Source organism: Carassius gibelio, chromosome A1, assembly GCF_023724105.1.
Source record: "Carassius gibelio isolate Cgi1373 ecotype wild population from Czech Republic chromosome A1, carGib1.2-hapl.c, whole genome shotgun sequence".
NCBI classification, from domain to species: Eukaryota; Metazoa; Chordata; class Actinopteri; order Cypriniformes; family Cyprinidae; genus Carassius; species Carassius gibelio.
The window spans coordinates 8,637,833-8,659,937 of record NC_068371.1 but is presented as its reverse complement, the minus strand read 5'-3'; the positions used below and the strand labels follow the sequence as shown (position 1 = coordinate 8,659,937).

Here is a 22,105-nt window from a genome sequence, read left to right as displayed (position 1 = left end):
CCATAGACAAATCCAGATGTGTCAGCATGTTTTTCCCAATGATGCTGAACAGATGGCATTCAAATGCTTGAGTACCTGACTTAGCTTGACCTATAAAAGACAAAGCTTATTCTTCTATTGCCTAAAGATCATGCCTATTATTTCTCACGTTATTTTCTTGACATAGAACCATTGTGTGCATGAACAGTTTATTACACAGCAGAGTACAGTAAAACATGTGAGTGGAAATTTCTTATATTTAATATTTATAAAATTCTTATTCTTGTATATACAACGAAAACTAAAATGACTCAAATTCAAATAAAAACAGAGAATATAAAAAAATGAAAGCTAATTCAAAATAGATTTTTAATAGTATATAAATAAGACTAAAATAACACTGCACACACACACACACACACACACAAACATATATATGTTTAATAGGCTATATAAAATATTCCATGTAGATAGAAGTGATGTTTTGACCATGTGTATAAATACCAACGAATAGCTTCTCTGTTTATACTTTTCTTAGTTCAAATAGAGAAAGAAGCTACTCACACAAAATGTCAACAGAAGTAATATGCTATTTGTACTGTGGTAAATTGTTGGAGAAAAGTGGGCGGATTCAGTGCAAATAGCCTTTGCCAATAAAGTAAGATATTTTCAATTACTGCAAATAAACACTGTATTATATATATATATATATATATATATATATATATATATATATATATATATATATATATATATATATATATATATATATATATATATATATAATTATATATATATATATATATTATATATATATATATAATTATATATATATATATATATATATATATATATATATATATATATATATATATATATATGTATAATTATATATATATATATATATGTATAATTATATATATATATATATATATATATATATATATATATATATATATATATATATATATATAATTATATATATGTGGGGATTTTTTTTTATGTTTATAATAATTTTGAGATTGAGTGATGGAAGGTCAGATGGATAGATCTGGGATTTAACATAGCTTGAAGCTGGACTCTTCGCTCAACAGAGGAGGAGGGCTGTAATTTTTCGACCTCCAGTGAAGTCTTTCATAAATTAGAGCACATGCGGTTGGCAAAATGGAGCATCATTCTTCCAGCGAGAGGCGGAGTTAACCGGACCGAGCACTCCCTTTATCTGAATTTTCACACGGGTAAAGAGAAGCGCGCGGCTCGGTACCGCCAGTTTTGTTTGGTGGACGCAGTGCAAAAGAGGAAAGCATACAAGGGAGAGTGATGAGAAAGTAGACGACCTAAAAGAAAATAATAAACAATAACAATAATTGTAATGACCACTATGGCCGTTCCTGCGACTCTTCCGGTTCACTCTGGGACTTCTGCGGTGTCCGCTAAACTCTTCAGAACCGACCCGTTCTTCTCGAGTCCGCCGGACTCTCCGCGACTGAGCAACTCACTCAACGCGTCGCTTCCGAGCGGCGCAGCGACGAACGAATGCAATATCGTGGAGGTGCACGGGGTGAAAGTCGCGTCTTTTAACGTTGATGGAAATGAGCTTATTTGTCTCCCGCAAGTCTTCGACCTTTTCTTGAAGCACCTTGTCGGCGGACTGCACACCGTGTACACGAAACTCAAGCGCTTGGATATAAACCCGGTGGTGTGCACCGTGGAGCAGGTGCGCGTGTTGCGCGGACTCGGTGCCATCCAGCCCGGCGTGAACCGCTGCAAACTCATTTCCAGAAAGGATTTTGAAGCGTTGTACAACGACTGTAACAGCGCAAGGTTCGTTTGGTGAATACATTTTTTTCCTGTTTGTGGTTTAAATAATTGGTGATTGCGCATTAACCACTGAATTGCGAATAGACTACTAAAGTACAAAAAATATATAATGTAAAAATATATTTTTATAGTATATTAAAGAAAGATTATTTTCTAAAAGCAGTAGCTACACTGCAGTGAAGTAGAAATGTGTAAAAATAGGAGTAGACTGTATTTTAAACTGGGTGGAAGAACATGCTGTCCCGTTATGGCATTCGACAGAAAGCAACAAGTGGACCCCCAGTTTCGACTCGGTCACAAATGTCCCAGACGATAAAAAAAAAGAGAAATATTTTTAATATATAGTTTGAAGTTTGACAGGCTCAAAGAAAGTTCCCAATGTAATTTTGTTATTCCTGTTCCTTTCGTACAAGACTATTTCATTTTCAGAATAGCCTATCATTTTAATCGAATGACTACAAAAATGTCAAAAGGTGTAGCCTAGTGCAAATTAAGTGTCCTCAGTGAAACGTTCAAACCTACTCACACCTTGAATACAAGTAGGGTACCAACCTATCTTTTAAAGGGTTTTTAAAAACTTGGTAGGCCTATTGGTTGACTTTTTTTTCTTTTTTTTTTTTTGACTTCCTGCATGTTGGTTACACCACACTGACTTTGATTTGGCAGCCAAAAGTTTTTCAAATATAAAAATTTGAAAAGCAAATTTAAATAAATAAAAAAGTCCCACAAAAGGTATTAAAATGTCATCAACTCAGAAAGTGAAATCATGATTATTGTAATAATATACATAATAATTATTTTTAACATGAATTGCCTTTCTTAATTAATTTTAGAATAACTTAAAGGATCCAGACCAAATAACAGTACCCATTAGCAAAGTGCAAATTGCTAATATGAAAAATGCAAAACATTTATCAAGAAAATTTGCTAACATTAATACATTACAACATGCTTATCTTCCCCATGGACACCCTGAAGTACTTTCATGGACCCCCAGGGGTCCACAGATCCATGAATGAAAACCCTGGCTCTAATTGGACGGAATAGTTCCGTCAAGAACCATTAGTTCTGTGAATACATGTTGCGCGTCAGCTTGTGGATTTTTTCGTGGCCAAAGCTTAATTGCCATTCTTTGAAGCCCAGTGCATGCCTGTCCTGTTCAGTCCCCTTAGATCCTTGCATATGCGTGACAGATCAATTTTCCAGTTCCCTCCGTTATGTAAATTCATATGCACTGGTCAAGTTAGTAAACTGTTTATTCGTTTTCTGACCTTGCTGCTTGTTTTTCATTAAGTACATTTGGAGCATCCTGTGTTATGTTCCATTACTAACATCAATAATGACAGACTTCTAAACAGAGAGAGAGAGACAACTAATTAGTTTGCATTTCGTCCTAACAAATAAAAAAAATTTGCTTGGAGCCTAATAGTGTAATGAATTTAAACATTTCATTTGGATAATAGCTTCTGTATAATCTCAAAGTGATTAACAACATGACTGTATATATTTTAGTGTGCTTTGTACAGTGTTGTGAAATGGGATCATGTAACCTCTACAGAGTCAAGTTACGGTCATGCTTTATTCACAGCAGACAATAGGTTAAAATTTGGTGCTTTGAACGTGATGTCTTAATCCTTCTCTTTGTTGCGGTCCGCTTGTGCAGAGACCATAACTGAATAGAGGGGGAGATATATTGTCATATTAGGTCATGTGTTTTGAAGAAAGTCTGTCATCAGGTTTCAAAGGGGCCTTTTGGACATTCAGAGATTTGCAGGAAATATTTTTATGGGGTGTGAAAGTCAAAACTGTTGCCTCTGGTGAGATTAGGAAACTATAGTATTTTGAAAAAAGTTTTGTAATTTAAAGCTATGACTCTTAAGGAAATGGTAGATAGAATAACATATACTAGCAGTTATATATAATCTTTTTTTAGAATTATGTAGAAAGCCACTGTTTGTGGTTTTTGGTTCATGTCTGTTAGTTTTAAGGGTATCTGTTTGCTAGTGTACTGAAAACAAATTCATATTTCATTCTTAATTAAGTTATTAAAGAAAACACAATAAAATCTGAATAGTGCCAGGAAGAAGAATATATTTTTTAATTGTATTAAGAATTTAGTATTGGTCACATTTCACCTTTGTGTTGTCTGGATTGTGTTTCCTAGCAGATGGTTTACACTGCTGCGCATGAGTGAACTGCTTATTCACCTGTGACATATATTGTGGTGAACACACACATACACCCATGATTTTAATTCTCTGTATAAACAGTGATGTCTCACCATATGTGATCCCAGGAATACAAAGGCTCAAAGGGTGGCTTGATTTATTGCCTAGCATGTCATGCACTAAACATTAACATTTAATGATAAAAATTGGTAAAGCAAAACGTTAAGCACTATAAAACATTAAGTCAATGCCTCAAACGTTTTTGAGTCATGACTGAATCAGTATGAAGTAATGCGTGATGTTATAGTGAATCAGGGGGCTGCTGTGGATGACCATTGTGTCTGCTATATTATGAATATGCAATAGCCTTAATCTGGCTTTTGACTCTTTAGTGAAGCCATTTCTATAGAAGCTTATTTCCACAATGGGAAAAAAATGTCATTGCGACTTTTCATCTCATAATAAATATATATATTTTTTAGGTGAAATTCTGAATTTACAGTATATCCCACAATTCTGAATTTCAAGTAGGGTTGTAACGATATACCGCTATGATGATATACCATGATATAAACATGTACGATTATCATACCATGTTCATTTGCTTATCTACGGTATTGGGAGAAAATAACAGACACAGAATCTCACCTGCGCCTAGGCAACACCTTTCCACTTAACTGTTCTCTTGCTCCACCCACACATACAGCTGAGACAACATCAGAGACAGAGGCCGTTATCTCTAATCTCTATCCCACGTCGAAATATGAGTTCAAATTGGCACTAGTATGGGAATACCTTTTATATAGAAAAGATGAATGCTTGCTTGTCCTCGAGGGTAGATGCAGTTTGCAAAAACTGTGGTCGGAAAGCGGCTGCAAAACAAGGAATCGCATCGAACATGTTTACTTATTCAGAATACCATGCAGATACAGCTCCCATTTTATAACGTTTGACAGAAATTGACAGAAATTAAAATTGTACTATAATGTACCCTACTTCTAAAATAATACAAAAAATTATTTACATAAACATTTTTAAGGAAAAAATTTTTTCCCTCATTTTTATTTAGCAAATCTATAAAAGAATAAAGGTTTTAAAACATTAATTAAATTAAAGTTTTATGCATTTTCATTACCACCATTTTTAAGTATATTTGTATTAAATCATAAAAGTACAGAATCTATATACAGAAACCAGAATTTATGAATTTGTATTAATAATCAATGATAATTATAAGTTATTAAACTAATAAATAATCAGTGATTAAATTTTCTTGTTTTTGATTAATTAAATTTGAATAAATGCATGCTTTCAAACATTTGTTCAACCAAAAAGAAAACCTGTTTTGAATTGTTTAATACCGTATACCGTGAAACCATATAACCGTGAAAATCTCGTTACATCCCTAATTTCAAGATGTAAACTCAGAATTGGCAGATATAAACTAATAGACAATTGCGAGAAAAAGTCAAGCTTGTGTCCACTTTTGTTTTGTTTTTTACTTGAAATAATATGAATTCAAAATTAAATTAAATACTAAAATGTTTTTCAGCTACTTGCCAAGGCAACATTTAAAATTTTTCATTTAGTTTAATATGATGTAATAAAAAACTGAAAACTGAAAACAGTAATAACTATATCAAACATAAACATTTCAACAACGCATAGCAAAATTGGAAAATATAATTCAATAAAACTAATTCAATATATTAATAAAAATATAAAATTATCTCAGTGATACTAACATAACATTGTTTTCGTCACAGAATTGAAATATGAAATATAAAATTAATTGCAACTTTTTGTCTGAGTTTATATCTGGCAATTCTTTATTTTGAGAAGAAAGTATGAGAGAAAATTAATTATTAAATATTATTATATTATAATTAAAAAAATTTAATCCATGCAGGAAATTCACTTCTTTTTTTCAAGTATGCATTTCTCTATTTCATCTAAGTGTTTTGCTTAAATTCAAACATTGTGAATCCAGTAAGCTGTTAATATGACTGCTGCTGCAAATCAAGTCAAGTCAAGTTGACACAATGTAAAACAGGCCAAACATGGCACTATGTGCTACTTCAAGCAGTGAGTGTGAAGAGAACAGCAGTCATTCATTTGAATCCTTCTAGAGTTGTGTCGCAGCTGGGGTCAGCTGAACTAGGGGTTCAGTTGCACTCATTGAGGTTAATGTTTAGTAGGAAGTGGACATTTTGATAACACTTAATTGCATTTGTCCACATCAGAGCCGGATGTTGGATGGTACGACTTCTGCATCACAGCTTTGTGCCTCTCTGTTAAGAATAAGGCTGTAAATATTACAGTACAAACTTCCTCTTAAAAGTTATTGTGCAGACCAGGTGAATATCAGGAACATGTGGATGATAGAGCCTGTTTATGCTCAGAATGCATTGATTAGATTGCAGGTTCACATATTAAATAATATTACTGTAGGTAGTCTATTTATTGCCTGATTAGAAATTATACAAAATTGTTTTGTGTATTTAGTTGTGTATTTAAATGAACAAATATTTTAATTAACACCCTTTACATGCAGTACACTACCGTTCAAAAGTTTGAGGTAATTTTTATTTTGTTTTTTAAAGAAATTAATACTTTTATTTATCAAGAATTCACTGAACTGATCAAAAGTTACAGTAAATAATTTTTATAATGTTACAAAAAAATGTATTGCAAATAAATGCTGCTCCTTCTAACTTTGTACATCAAATAATTTTTAAAAAGCAGCACAACTGTTTTCAACATTTCTAATAATAAGAAATGTTTTTGAGCACCAATTCAGTGAATCATTTCTGAAGGATCTTGTGACACTAAAGAATGGAGTAATGATACTGATAACTCAGCTTGGCCATGACAGCCATTTTAATTTACAGATATCTAAATTGAAATTATATTTTTTCTAACATTACTGTTTTTACTGTATTTTTGATTTTTGAACATGAGACAAAATTTTACAAAGTCCATTTTTGGATGCTAGTGACTATTATATTTCTAAATCTAATTGTCAAATAAAACCTTTCTATTTCTTTTGTTTTCAGTACAAACTTTTATTGTCATTGGTGAAACCAGGCAGACAATAAAAGCATTTAGGGCTTTTCACCATTTGTGGACAGACAAGAGCTTTGTTTAGCAATTGCTCACACAGAGAAGTTCTGTATGTTGTGCCGAGCGATTAGCTGATTGTGAGGCGCTAAGTGACAGGTTAGCGCATTAAGTGCTCGAGATACTGAATGAAACTGGAGGAATCTGGCATCTTTTTTTCATGACCTGATTCTCGTGCGTTTCACAGACGCATAAATGAATGATCTAGTCTAGACGCAACAAGAGTCAGCTTGTTTTCAGACGAACAGATTCTCCATTTCAATAGTTTTTGCCTTAGCATCGTGACCTGTTTATGTCTTGTGTTGAGTGTCTCATGCCTCAGTGTTTGCATTGTGGTTGTGTAGACGGGGAACATGCAGATGGATAGATGTGTTGTGATAATGGTCCTCTGAAAAAAATAAAACGGACTTCTGTTTGGGTCTCTTATCTGAGTGAAGGAGATAAGCTCCTGTAAAATAGTCAGTTTCCTCTTAAGACAGTCAAGCAGACAAACGCACATACAGCACACACACACTCCCTCCCCACGCTTTTTCCTGTCGAGGTGTGGATGTTATGGATGGATGTTAGACACATGATAAGCCCTCTCTTCCTACTCACCTCTCCATTAGTGGCTTGAAGAAAACAAAAATGACAAAGTGGAGCTTAATAGTATATCTTTAAAAGATTGTTTTCTTCCTCTTGCCTTCCTTTTAAAGACGATCGGTTAAACTAAAATGAAAAAAAAAAAAAATCTGTGATCATTTACTCACCGTTATATCTTTCCATTGTCTAACCTATATGACCAAAATGGAAACATTTTTGTTTCTGTTGTTTTGATAAATTACAATAAAAACTTAGTATGTATGCAAAGTATGTAAAAGCACTATAAAGGTATCATAATGGCAGTCCATGTGAGACGTGCACTATAGTATTTTTTATATGTACACATATTTTTTTCATTATTATTATTTTTTTTTCATGTGTTTGAAAGAACAACATAATTTTTTTTTGTAAAATATATTTAAATATACAGGAAAATGTATTATTTAAATTATTTGGACCAGTTTTTGTGAACCAGATTGATTGAAAAGATCTGACTCAAAAGAATGATTCATTCACAAATCGTTTCATCACTGCAAGGACATCTAGGACAAATGTCAAGTATTTCAGTGAATAACCATTTAAACATTTAAAATGTAGTGTGTGCTCAGCAGAAGATTATTGTTGTCGTGTATAAGAAGCCTTTCTCTTTGGCGTGTTACAGGATCTTGGTGCATAAAGAAAATCTGTAAAGTAGCAAACAAGTAGCAAGTCTCAAATCAAAAGAGATATTCTTTATAAAAGTTAAGAGTCAACCACTCCTAACTAAAACGGCTCATTCTAACACGCCCCCACATGTCTATGTCACTATGTGGGAAGATTTGCATAACACCGCCCAAATGTTCATGCAAAGAAAGAAGGCGTGACTTTTATTCTCACTGTTGCCGTCCGTGCCATGCGTGGAGATGCTTGGTTTCGTTGTGAAAGGTAAGCTACTTTGTTTGGCCTTCAAAAAGAGGAAACAACTAGAAATCAGTGTTTAAGTTCTATTTACAAGACTGTTCCAGAAAAGTTCAACCTAAATTTTCAGTTGTGTGCAGCGCATTTTGCGGAGGACAAGGGCTGTTTCCTCTGAGAGCAGCCTACAATGCCGGTGTCTGTTTCTATAAAGTGGGTCAATTCTAACTTTGGAAGGAGTCTGGCGCTTCTGACACACAGTCTGTAAGTAGGTTTACATATGTAACGTTAAAGGATTTGCCATTGATGATTCAAACACGAGTTTTGAGCAGTGTAGAGTAACTGCTGGAGCTTGTTGTTTGTCATTTCTCCCATTACAATTGTAGACATGGTTTTATGTTTATAAAAACATTGCTCTAAACTCAGGGCTGCAGAGAGGAAATGGCATAAATCAAGAAACTCTTCCGACCTCAGTGTGTATCAGTCTCTCCTCTCGTCCTTCTCTGCAAATGTCTTCACAGCTAAAACATCCTACTACCACAACAAAATTAACAGCTGTTGTGACGCTCGGACACTCTTCAAAACTTTCTCTTCTCTTCTTAATCCGCCTCCACCACCTCCTCCATCAACTCTTACAGCGGACGACTTTGCAGTTTTCTTCAAAAATAGGACAAGAACCATCAGTGACCAATTCTCCAGACTGCAAATTGAGGACAACTTCACAATGACCGATGCACACTCTTACTCCTCCTTCTCCCCACTCTCAGAGATGGACATTTCCAAACTTCTCCTGTCCAATCATCCTACTACTTGTCCACTTGATCCGATCCCCACTCACCTCCCTCAAGCGATCTCTTCTTCAGTCATACCTTCGCTTACTCACATTATCAACTCCTCTCTTCACTCTGGAACATTTCCCTCAGCATTCAAGCAGGCTCGGGTTAGCCCACTGCTTAAGAAACCATCTCTAAATCCAGCGCTTCTTTAAAACTATAGACCAGTATCCCTTCTTCCACTCATTGCAAAGACACTTGAAAGAGCTGTGTTCAACCAGGTTTCTATGTTCCTTTTACAGTGCAACCTCCTGAACAGCAACCAATCTGACTTCAAAAGTGGCCACTCTACTGAGACTGCTCTGCTCTCGGTTACTGAAGCCCTGCGTCTGGCAAGAGCAGCTTCAAAATCCTAAGTACTCATCTTACTGGACCTGTCTGTTGCTTTTGACACCGTTAATCACCAGATTCTCCTGTCCACCCTCAGAAAGATGGGCATCTCGGGAACCACAATCCTGTGGGTTAAGTCCTACCTCTGACAGATCCTTCAGTGTGTCTTGGAGGGGTGATGTTTCTAAGTCACAACACCTCGCTACTGGGGTTCCTCAAGGCTCAGTACTTGGACCACTTCTCTTCTCCATCGACGTGACATCATTAGGATCTGTCATTCAGAAACATGGCTTTTCTTCTTCTACGCTGATGACACCCAACTCCACTTCTCATTCCAACCAGATGAACCGACGGTAGCTGCTCATATTTCAGCCTGTCTGAGTGACATTTCCAGCTGGATGAATGACCATCACCTTCAGCTTAACCTTACGAAGACAGAACTCCTGGTGATTCCAGCTAACCCATTGCTTCAACACAACTTCTCTATACAGCTGGGGTCATCAACCATTACTCCTTCGAGGACAGCCAGAAACCTAGGAGTTGTGATGGATCATCAGTTAAGCTTCACAGACCACATTGCTACAACGACCCGGTCCTGCAGATTTGCCTTATACAACATTAGGAAGATTAGTCCCTTCCTGTCAGAGCAAGCCACCCAACTTCTTGTCCAAGCTCTCCTGGCGGGCCTTCCTGCATGTACTGTCGAGCCTCTGCAATTGATTCAAAATGCAGCAGCGAGGGTTGTCTTCAATGAGCCAAAAAAAGCTCACATTACTCCTCTGCTCATCAGGTTACACTGGCTACCAGTAGCCGATTGCATCAAATTCAAGGTACTGATGCTTGCCTACAAGACGACCACTGGCACGGCTCATACCTAAACTCACTGGTTAAATCTTATGTGCCTTTCAGAGGTTTGGGCTCTGCAAGTGAACGACGCCTTGTGGTGCCATCCCAAAGAAGTTCAAATTCACTCTCAAGATTCTTCTCCTGGACTGCGCCCAGCTGGTGGAATGACCTCCCAATCGCAATTCGTACATCTAAGTCTTTACTCATTTTCAAGAAACATCTTAAGACCCATGTTTTTCGCCAGCACTTAACCAATTAATACTAGCACTTTCCTTTTCTTGTCTTTTCATTTATATATATATATAAAAAAAACCTGGCTATGTGTTCTGTACTAGACTAACTGAGACTTGTCATGGCACTTGTATACTGTTGTTGCTCTCTTGTTGACCTGACTGCTTCTATTGTTCTCGTTTGTAAATCGCTTTTGATAAAAGCATCTATTAAATGATTAAATGTAAATGTAAATGTTTATGCAGCGCGATAAGCAACACATAAAGTCATTATGATCAGTAATTATGTCCCCACTGGATGCAACAAATGCCTTTTTTGTAATGGTTTTTATTGGTTTTGTTTCATTGCTCTGGTGTCATGACATTTTATCCTACCCGTCAGGCACACACGGCATGATCAGAGTGTTTAGGGGCATAACATTTCCATCACATGCTTGAGTCATTTGGCTAATCACAACGCATTTGTAAAAATCTATGCATTTCAGAAAGGTGGGGCATAGAGGAGAAACAAATATATACATTATGTGTAAAATAATGTGTTTTTTTTTACCACATAAACACATTGCATTACACCAAATACACAAAATAATGTTCTTTTTAGCAACGTCATATGAACACTTTAATTGTTTGAAATCTCTTTGCATATTGCTTTATTTTACTCCCTGTCTGCTTTTGCCAGCTTTTCCATTCTTGCCCTGTAGCACCTCTGAGAATGCTGCTCGCGTCTCTCTGTCCGATCACAAGGTGTCATCCGTGCTGACTTGACACTTTTCCAACACACATACACACACAGAGGATTGTTTATTGGCTTTCAAATATGTCCTCTATCTAAAAAGGACAGAGAGGGAGGAAAGTAGAGAGAATTGAATAAGTAAATGTTTTAATATGCAGGAGGCAAAGTAGAAAAGGGCAGGAAGAGTGGAAGAGAAAGAAGTATTCATGAGGTAGAGGGAGAAACTGGCAAGCAGTCAGTGCCCAATTTTGGTCATTAGTGATGCTTGTTATCATACTGTAAGTGTCACTTTTACTATTGCTCATACTTTTGTGATTTAAACAAACTACAAAAACCTAGCTTAAAATAGGAGTGCTTTGCTTTTTTTTTTCTAAGTGATTGAATCTATTATTTTTCACTGTAAATCCCCCTGCCTTGGGCTCATTTGACACATTCACACTATTTTATTAATACTTTTCAGAATGGAATTTTTCATTTTGTCTTTTAAAGACATTTCTTTATTTACTCAAGCATAATAAAAATGCTTCAAGCCACCAGTTGTTGTGCCCTCTTTCCCCTTTCACTCTATGAATAGAAATCAGCATTTATGTTTTCTGTTTGCTCCTGTGATTCTTTTTAGAAAGAGAATGAATGAAGTCTTTGTGTGATGAAGAAACAGAGCAGCGGATAAACTGTGCCTCTGTTTCTCTCTCGTTCTGTCCATTTCCTTCTCTACTTTCACACTCAGCCTTCCAAGTGCATTTGACTGTGATTCTTAACCCTTTATGCAGATATATATATTATATACATATACTATATATTCTAAATTTAAATAACAGTCAGACTTCGGTGCCTGAGCATTGTGTTCTTTTCATAATATGCTGTACAAATATAAAGTGTCAGGGGCTGTAAATTATATTGGCTTTGAACATTAAATAACCCAAATTGTCTCACTATGATCTAATTCATTCTCTCCTTTACTTTCCACTGTTGTTTTTTTGTTATGGGCATTTTTTCTTTTCTTTTGCATGTTTGCAATATAATGTATATATAGCTCTAAATATATGTGTGATGTCTAGTGTAATGCAGGGAGATATTCTTATGTATAGGCTGTTAATTTTAACAGGTTCATGTCACAAAACCTTAAAAACATGTTCTGGTCACACTTAACCCAAAATAACACGTAAAGTAATGAAACAACATATTTTTGCCTATAGGGTGAAATTATATTCTTAAAGAAAAAAAAAAGAAAAAAATTTTTTTTTATAATATAACAATAAGAAGTGATATACCTAGGATCTTTAAGGTGTATTTTTTTTTTTTTTACAAGACACTTAAGTACCTCCCCCCACAGTGAATAAAATAAAATAACATTTGCTATGTCACACTAGTGTCACCAAAGGTGAACTGCAAATGTAATGAACTGCTTTTAAAAAAGGTTTTCCTGAACACTCAAAACAGGTGCAATGTATTGAAGCCTTCAGAGATCCACATTGTTTATGCCTTTAACTTTTTTCTATAATTTAAATGGTCCTAAAATTGGACAAATATGCTTATTGTATTTATTTTATAGAACACAATTTAAGTTTGTTGGTTCTTTAATTTTTGGGTGAAATAAGAAACCAATTATGTGACATGTTTCTTAGAGATTCACCCTCACATATATAGTTAATGAGACCTGTGTTCAATGTCTTTGACAGCTGTTTGATATCTATCATGTAGCATTACCCCTCTCTCTCTCTGTGCGTGCGTGTGTGTGTGTGTGTGTGTGTGTGATTGACAAAATGAATAATTGTTGAACTGTGTGTGTGTGTCTGAGCTTTAGTAATATGTCTTTGATCTCTGGGGGAATCCTCCCTTGTCCTCCATCTGCCACCAATCATAGCCGATGACAGTGTATTGATTGAGAACAGGTTTCCATAGTAACAGGCTTTTTGGGTGTGGTCTGATATAGGTTTTATGCAGAGTTTGTCTTTAATGAAATGTTATATTTTCTCCTACACTCTAGAGTAAACACATTAATAATTAAAGAGTTATTTTTGTGTTCATGATGATACAGCAAATAGCGCAGTATGTAATGTACTGTATGTGAACAAGCATATTTAATTAGATTAGGTTAGAGCAGATACATTATTCTTCACTATGTGCTAATTTGTCTTTGACTTTCCAAACAAGGCCACATACAAACAAATGAAACATTATGTAACTAAAATGCAGAGTATTGCATTAGAAAATCACAATGTCCTTTAATTTGAAATAAATAAAGATTTAAAGTGCATATTGCAGGTTAGAGACCTATACAGACTATGTTACGAGACCCAGGGAGTCAATGTATATAGGAAAATAATGCAGGAACTAGATTTTGTTCAAGATAAACTTAATAAATACAGTATCTGAGGCCACGGATGGGCAGTATTTAAAATACATGTATTTAAAATACAAAATACTATTTTGTATTTAAATACCTTTGAAAAATTTAAACATTTAAACATTTAAATCTGAGTATTTTTTAATTTTCTCAATACATAAAGTATCAACCATATTAGACTGCTGAATTCCTGCAGGGATAGGCTGTATTTCAAATGTATTTGAAATGCTATTTTGAATTGAAATACCTTTGGAAAAAGTCATTTAAAATACATTTAATCTTAGTAATTTTTTGTTTTAGTATTTTTGTATACTTGTTGTAGAAGTGAAAGGAATGAATAGCCTCTTATAGCAAAGTTATTCATATTTGACTTCATGGTCACTAGAATCAATGGCACGGCACCAACAAAAAAGTTTTTTAAAAGTACTGTGGTGCAGTTGAAAATGTTTCCATGGTTTTAGACTCAATCAGCTTATGAATTATAATCAGTCCGAATATAAATGCAAATGCTCTGACTCTTTTTGGTCCCTATGAATCAAACCCATGATCTTAGTATTTGTCGCATCTTGCTCTACCTGTTGAGCTACAGAAAAGCAGCCTGATCTGATACCATGAAGTTGGCATGACTGGATAGTATAGCCAGTGTGTTTCCAGTGCCTGCCATCAGTTATTTTTATGAGAGTTTGTCTGCGCTGGTGACCTCTGCATGACTGCATCGCTTCCATCAGCAGCTCATCCTGTCGTTCACTAAACGAGAGGGATTCTTTTCTCTCTGATAATACAGAACAAAAGAGCTGTTGTCAGTAGATCTGGATTAGTTTTGTGTGTGTGAATGTGTGTGTATGTGTTTCCGTTCATGTGCACAGAAAGACAGAGCAAGAGAAAGAGAGGGAGAGAGAAGTGGTATTAAGAGATCAATGAATGAGCATCTCTAAGAGCTGTATTACTGTAAGCATTGTAAACAGCGTTCTTCCTTTTGTCTGTGCTTTTAAGAAAGAGGAAACCATTCACACCCCCTTACATCAACCCAGCGTCCCACACACACTGCACACATTCCTGTTAGGCTGACACAGCAGGTTAGTGGATGTATAAACATTACACACCAGGATGAAAAGAGAGATTTAAGCAGCTGAACTGCCGTGGAAATGCTTTTTTCCCCTTCCCTTTCTTTCTCTCTGTTGGGATTCATCCGCAAATGCTTGTGGCTCTTTCAGGCATCAAAGTAATTAAGTGTGCAGAAAGCATACACAATCCATTTCAAAATCGCATTGCCTTATTTAATTTACTCTGTTTAAAATCTAAACTGCTGCTGAGCCTGTGTTAATACTCAAGAGTAAAACAAGAGTATTACATCTCAGCGCATAAATCGCTCTGCACCGTTTATCAAACAGACAAGAACAATTGCAAGGAGAGCTGAGCTATTACTTTTCAAAGTGATCTGACTTATGATTTTTTGAATGGAAGGCAAAAGAATAAAATATCCCATAGATTTACATTTGAACATGGGACCCAAATCATAATGAGACTTGAATGTGTGCTCTGTTGACTTGATCACTCAGAATCACTCAAAAGCAATCAGTACCTTAGCAACACCCTGGCAACCATCCACATTACCCTATAGTTTTGAGTTTTGCACAGGCACATTTTAATACAGCTCATAGAATTATCATTACAATCAGCAAACCTGTTCTGGATTGTTTATAAATTGTAAGAAATGTTTATATCCGGGGTATGGGAAATAGCATCCTTATTTATAACATCCCATAACTACTGTGAGCATGTAGCCAAAATCTGCATAATTAGGGACTCCAGTTATGAGCAAATCAACAATACAACCTTGAGTGTGATACAAGGACTTTATTAACTACACTAAACACTTAAACTACACACACACACATACATGCATGCAGTTTAGCAATGGAAAGAGAGCTTAAGCAAAGTACAGGAATGCAAGAAGTTATAGTATCATTTGAGATTCAGCAGATCAACAGCCTTGAGCAAATCATCAGTTTCTTAGTTTTAACACGCCCTTCTTTAAAATGGGTGGGGATACTTCATGGATCAAACCATGAGACTAAGTTTGATACTTGAATGTCTTACCCAGTTGAATAAAAGTGTCCCGATGCAGTTTGTTGACGCTCCAGTTGATCTTGAGTGATGTTGTCTTGATGAGAGAGAACCAGCTGAAGTCTGAGAATCTTTGGTGAATGGAAAGACAAGACTGCAGGCACAAACATAGGTGTCTTCTAGCTCAGCATCCTCATCTTCACAGAATCTAAAAACGCACCTGATCTTGCCATCAATGATCTTTGAGTCTGAAGATGTCACACCCACAGAACTTGAGTACCATGAGGAATGGTAACTTGGAAGGGAATGTTTTACGATTCTGTGTCTTCTAGCAGGGTGTTTTGCATATGAAACTGGATTGGCTGTTCAAGAGAAGAGTCTTAAAGATTCTTATAATACCAGTGTGTCACAGAGTTTGCAAAATGTAATGTAAATTAACAAATAGGAAATGTAATTTGGAGCTTATGTGTGATCTTGGTTAATTAAGTAATACTAGCACATTCATTCAAGGTGTTATATATATAGACAAAACACAATAAACATATATTGTATTATGTGATTGCATAGGAGACATGATTGTACATGCCTCAAGTAAATAGTAGACACAATGTTCTGTAATATGTGTGTTTATTCATAGAAAGGTATATTAATTTATATGGTGGAAATGTCCATCCTGTGGCCCTGTGTCTGTCTTTCCATTGCACATAACATCTCTTCACATACTTTCGAACAGTGAAACAGTCTTATCAGATGGTAGCCCTGGTAACTGAAGCCTCTAGGAGTGATAGTTGCACTTTCGGGGGATGGTTCATGGAACTCACAGGGGGTTTAAAGATTATTTGTTAAACATTACAAATAATTTTGTCTGCTCAGTCTAGTCATTACACGTTAGTGCTCAGTGCGCTGTCTGGCCCACTCTTTGAACCAGCTCAAGTCAAATGTCTTTAAAGTGCTTTTATTTAAGAAAATCGTGTGTGAAAAGCGAGTGGGTGATCTGCATGTCCTGTCGGCAGAGATGGGCATAAATTCATATTAATGTATTTTTTAAAAACACAAAACACTTTGTGGAAAAATGTATTTAAATACAAAATACATTGTGGAAATATGTGCAATGTAATAGCAAGAGAAGAGTTATTGGGAGTCCCTTTTGAAATTTGCTGAAGAGTCTGCATCCAAACCTTCAGAATATTTTATTTGTTTTGTTTTGACCTTTATAAAGCCTTTCCAGTTCTAGAACATAGAAACTATATTTACATTAGATAGATACTTTTTTGTTAAGTGTATATACGTTAGTATATAGTCAGTATATATATATATATATTTTTTTTTTTAACAAGGACGCATTAGTTTGATCAAAAGTGACAGTAGAGACATATATGATGTTTCTCAGTACTTCTATTTTAAATAAATGCAGTTCATTTTAACTTTCTATTCACCAAAAGAATCCTGCAAAAAAAAAATAATAATAATTTTTTTTATCACCGTTTCTTCCAGTTTCTTGTGCAGTAAATCAGCATTTAAGAATGATGTCTGAAGGATCATGTGACACTGTAGACTGGAGTAATGATGTTAAAAATTCAGCTTTGCATTACAGCAATAAAATATATATTTATAAATACATTAAAATACAAAGTGATTATTTGAATTTGGTAGGATATTTCACAATATTACTGTTTAAGCTGTATTTTTGATCAAATTAATTTGTTTTATGTTGCCCTTTTTAAATCAGTAATCAGGCTTATAATTGAGAGGAAAATTGGGTGAAATATTTGCCTGGAAGATTTCTCAATTTAATGCAGAACTGTTATCAGTGTCTTTTTTGGCATGCTAAAAAATTTCAAATAAGTTTTAAATAAGCTTACAGTCAAACTTGTAGCTGTAATTTAATTTAAAAGTGTTGTTGTGTTTCTACTTTTTTCATTACTATTTTTTTTCTATTGCCTTTATCACTGAGTTTTTTGTTTGTTTGTTTTGCATATTAAGTAGAAAAATATGTTTTTTTATTCACTTTAAATGTGTATTTTTTTTTACAGTGGTGTGGTTCTCAGATAAATCCTCTCCATTGTCTGTCTCTGTTGTCCTTGATGATGGGCACAATACTAATGTGTGTTTACACCCGTCACAGCTCTCGTCCAGGCCGCCCACCGAAGCGTTCCTATGGGGCTGGTGTGCAAGAAAGCCCCAGAATCCTCCACCAAAGAGCAAACAGCCATCTGTCTCCAGTCCTGCTGTCACCCACAGGTAAATCCAGCCGTACACACACCTGTCTCGTTTTTCACCATGTTCAGTGCTCTGTAAATTCAGATGAGCCTCAGTTTACTCATTCACAGCCTCCTTCAGCACACATGAAAAGTATATGCTTAAATCACTCCCTCCTCTGCTGTCCTTCTGCTCATCTTTCATTCTCTCTCCCTTTCTGCCGCTCTGTTCGGTCATCTTTCATGCACCTTCTTTACGGGTGACAGTGATGAATGACACACCCCAGCGGGATCACTCATCCATCTGTTCATCCCTCTCTATTTCCCTCTTCCTCTCACTGGCCAGAAGCCTCACATCCCCCGTCCTAGCTTCTCAGCTCTACTGTATCACATTGGGAAGGGTGGATGCTGAAAATGTGCTGAAATCTGCCCCAAGAAATGTCTTATTCCTGCCAGAATCAGGGGCGTAGCAATCATTATACCTGGAAGGGGACATGTCCTTCCCACTTTTAGACAATTATGGTTAAGTCTCAGGAAGCAAGCAGTGCCTTTTTTCTTTTGCAAGATAATGTCTGTAAAATGTAATTTACCTTTTTTTTTCTTTTTTCATTTTAATCACTTGAGAGTTATAACTTAACTTTCAAGAAGTTATATTTTCCCACCACAGACCCAAAGTACCTGGGCGTTAACCATCACAGACAGTTTTTATGGCCTATTCCTAAAAAACTCTATCCTGTATCAGTAGTAATTCATGTTTGTTATTTTTTTCAATTTTCAACCATCACAATATGTTTATCCTACTACATAACATATGATACACACACACTATTATATTATTTATTTTATTATTTGTTGTTGCGTAGTAATGATCAAAATATGACTACTTATTTTACTTTTTTATCTTCAGTTTGTTTCAAGTTTTGGTAATTTTGTTATGTGGTTTAATTTTATTAAAAGTAATTTTATTAAAAATAATTATATTAAAAATATTTTTTTGTTAATTTAATTTAATTGTAATTTTTTTCCAGTTAGCTTTAATTTTTTATTATTATTATTATTATTATTATTATTATTATTATTATTATTTTACTTTTAGTCATTGTAGTACTTCAGTTGCAACTCAGAATTTCTTATCTAGTTTATCATCAAATATTTATGTTATATTTCAGCTTCATTTAACTTTAATTAACCAAAGTATTTTTAATAGTTCTATTTTTAGTTTTATTTAACAATAACAACACATTACATTTTATATACACTCAGTAATCAGTTTTGTGTATAAAATATGAATATGATTTTTTCCCCTATATTACAGTAGAACTACTTAGCTTGATGAGGCCAGTATAAGTGTACACAATAAAGCATTGACCTTTGTTTCACTGCGGTCAATAAATAAATAATTAATAAAAATACTTCCATAAATTTGATGTTAGAGAGATCAAAAATTTTAAAACCCTAACCCATTCTTCAAATCTATACACCTGGTTAAAAATATTTTGCTATATACTGCATGCTTATCAGCACATGTGTATATGTATGTGTGTGCAGTAAAGGCACTGCAAAAAGTATTGCCTCTCTTTCTCTCTCTCTCACACACACACACACACACACACACACACAAAGCTATGGGGTCACCATGGAGGATGCGCTAGACTGTGCAGTGATATTCTGCCGTGTTTGAGCAGTTACCGTGGAGATGTCACTTAGTGTCTTGGCATCGTCAAGTGCCAGATGTCAGGACTCGTTAGGAATGAGCGTAGAGCAGTTTGCTTTGATTTGCCAAGTGCTCAGTCATTGTTTGGGGCTATGACAGTTGGGTAAAAAAAATAAGTAACTGGTGGCACCATATGAATGAATCAGTGATTATATTCCAACAGAAATATGGTGTACAAACAGACAAGCAAACACAATGGAGATATAGCAGTATTTTGCTTACCATTGTGATTGCTTCCAAAGAAAAGAAAATCAGAAGTTAGTTTAATATCTCATTTGTTCCTCTTAGACAGGAATTGAGAGGCTTCTCAGATTGTTTGCCTGAAAAAAAGAAAAAAAAAACCCGGAGCAATCTCTTTGTTTCTCTAGAGCTTTAGAAGTGATATGAACAATATCTCAAACTGTGCTCAGATTTGCCAATATATAGGGCCAAGATCAAATGTCAGAGATTTCAATATGATACTTTTTGGTGGTCTGAGCTGTACTATCTACATTAATTTGGTAGCTCTGTACTCTTACCGAACATAAGTAATATCTCAAGATAATGGGATCTGAGGTATGTGACAATGGCATGATATTGTTTCTCTCAATTTTAAATATTAGTTAAGTAAAATTTGACTTTGACACTTAGGGCAATGACAGACAGCAGGGGGTGGTGCCAAAATACTGAGAGGAAAGGAGAGGAGAGATATACAGTATGTAATAGGATATACACATAATAGGCTATAATGGTGTATAGACATACAGGAGAATATACACTGTAAATATAAAAGCTGTGACAGTTATGGTAAAATACCAGCAGCTGTGGTTGCCAGAACTTCACTGTTAAAAATATGGTAGCAACATCAGTTAACTTCAATTTACAATAAAAAAAACATATTTCATTAACTGTTAATAAACCAGCATATTGAAGTACTAATATCCCCTGCATTTTTATCACATTGAATGCAGCCGTGACTTTGTTTCTGGTATACCGTAAGAGCTCAAGGAATAGTGTTCTCCCCTAAGCACAATCTCCCTTCACATGAATGTACACTTTCCTTCTTGTCAAACAGCTTACATAACTCAACTCAAGTCTCCGAAGATTGTTTTTCCCATGAGTCCACAGCGAAAATCATGCAACAGCTGTATACTAGATTTAGACAGTCAGAATTCACATAGAGATGTTAAAATCATGATTAGCCAAGCAGCTAATGCTCTACTGAGGGAATATGCTGCTCTTTACTTGTGTGTGTGTGTTTGTGTTTGTGTGTGTGTGTGTGTGGGGCAGTCAGCCTCACCTGCAGTTTTCTTCTTTGTCCAAATGTAACGGAAAATCATGACCTTGTCAAATGCAATACACACGCTCACCCAAACACATATGCAAAAACATACACACACACACACACACACACACACACCATCACAAACACACAGCGGACATCTTTAGAGTTACAGTGTTGTGACTTAAAAATGTGAATTGTAATGAGAGAAACAACAATTTTAACATCAATCACAAGTCCAGAGATTCGTCTGTCAGCAATCAATACTTTTTTCTTAGTTTTTTTCTTATAATTTTTTGACAGTATCCAAGGGAAACCAAGGACATAGCTCTTTGCCTACCTAATTGTTCTGGTGGTGGGAGGAGTTTAAAGTGATTGATTGGCAGATGGCTATTTCTTGGACGACTTCCATGATATGCTTATATAAATAATGCAGTCCAGTCCAACAGAGCTAATTCAGGTCCCTTATCTCACTGTGACCCTCCAGTTGCTCTGACTAAACCCTGCTGCTGATGACAACATCCATTTACTGTCAACTAAGGAATTTATTGCTGTAACTTTTAGCCTAATGTGCTTCATAAATAGCACATCTCTTAGCAGCCTGAAACCAGTATTTTAAGGTATTCAAGTGTCACATGATCCTTCAGAAATCATTCTAATATGCTGATTCGGTGCTCAGGAAACAATTCTTATTATCTTGGTAAAACTGAGCTCTAAAAAAATTGTTGAATCCGTTTGATTACCTCATTGCTGTGTAAAATAATCAGGTGAGATATCAGTGGAGTGTTTCGGGTACACAGTTGTTTGAGATATTGCACTTGAATGTGTTGCAGGTCTAACAACAGCTGCGATGGCTGAAGCTTTGAAGATACAGAAGATGAAGATGATGATGAATCTACACAAGACCCACAATGGCTCAGAATTCAATTCAGATGAGCTCAACTCTAATACAGGTACAGGCTTGTACTTTCATGATTTGTTT

The 22,105-nt window shown here is 35.3% G+C and overlaps 1 protein-coding gene across 2 annotated transcripts in view; it reads left to right on the top strand.

The window, feature by feature from the left end:
• The first annotated feature begins 1,183 nt into the window (after positions 1-1,183).
• Positions 1,184-22,105, top strand: part of LOC127979173 (dachshund homolog 2-like) — a 32,375-nt gene continuing 11,453 nt past the window's right edge. The window contains exons 1-3 of one of the 2 annotated variants that reach the window (XM_052584550.1): positions 1,184-1,803; positions 18,076-18,191; positions 21,957-22,076. In XM_052584550.1, the coding sequence (XP_052440510.1) occupies positions 1,352-1,803; positions 18,076-18,191; positions 21,957-22,076 (688 nt within the window). In that variant the 5' untranslated portion in view covers positions 1,184-1,351. The remainder of the gene's footprint in view (positions 1,804-18,075; positions 18,192-21,956; positions 22,077-22,105) is intronic. The other variant, XM_052584460.1, reaches the window with a different exon arrangement.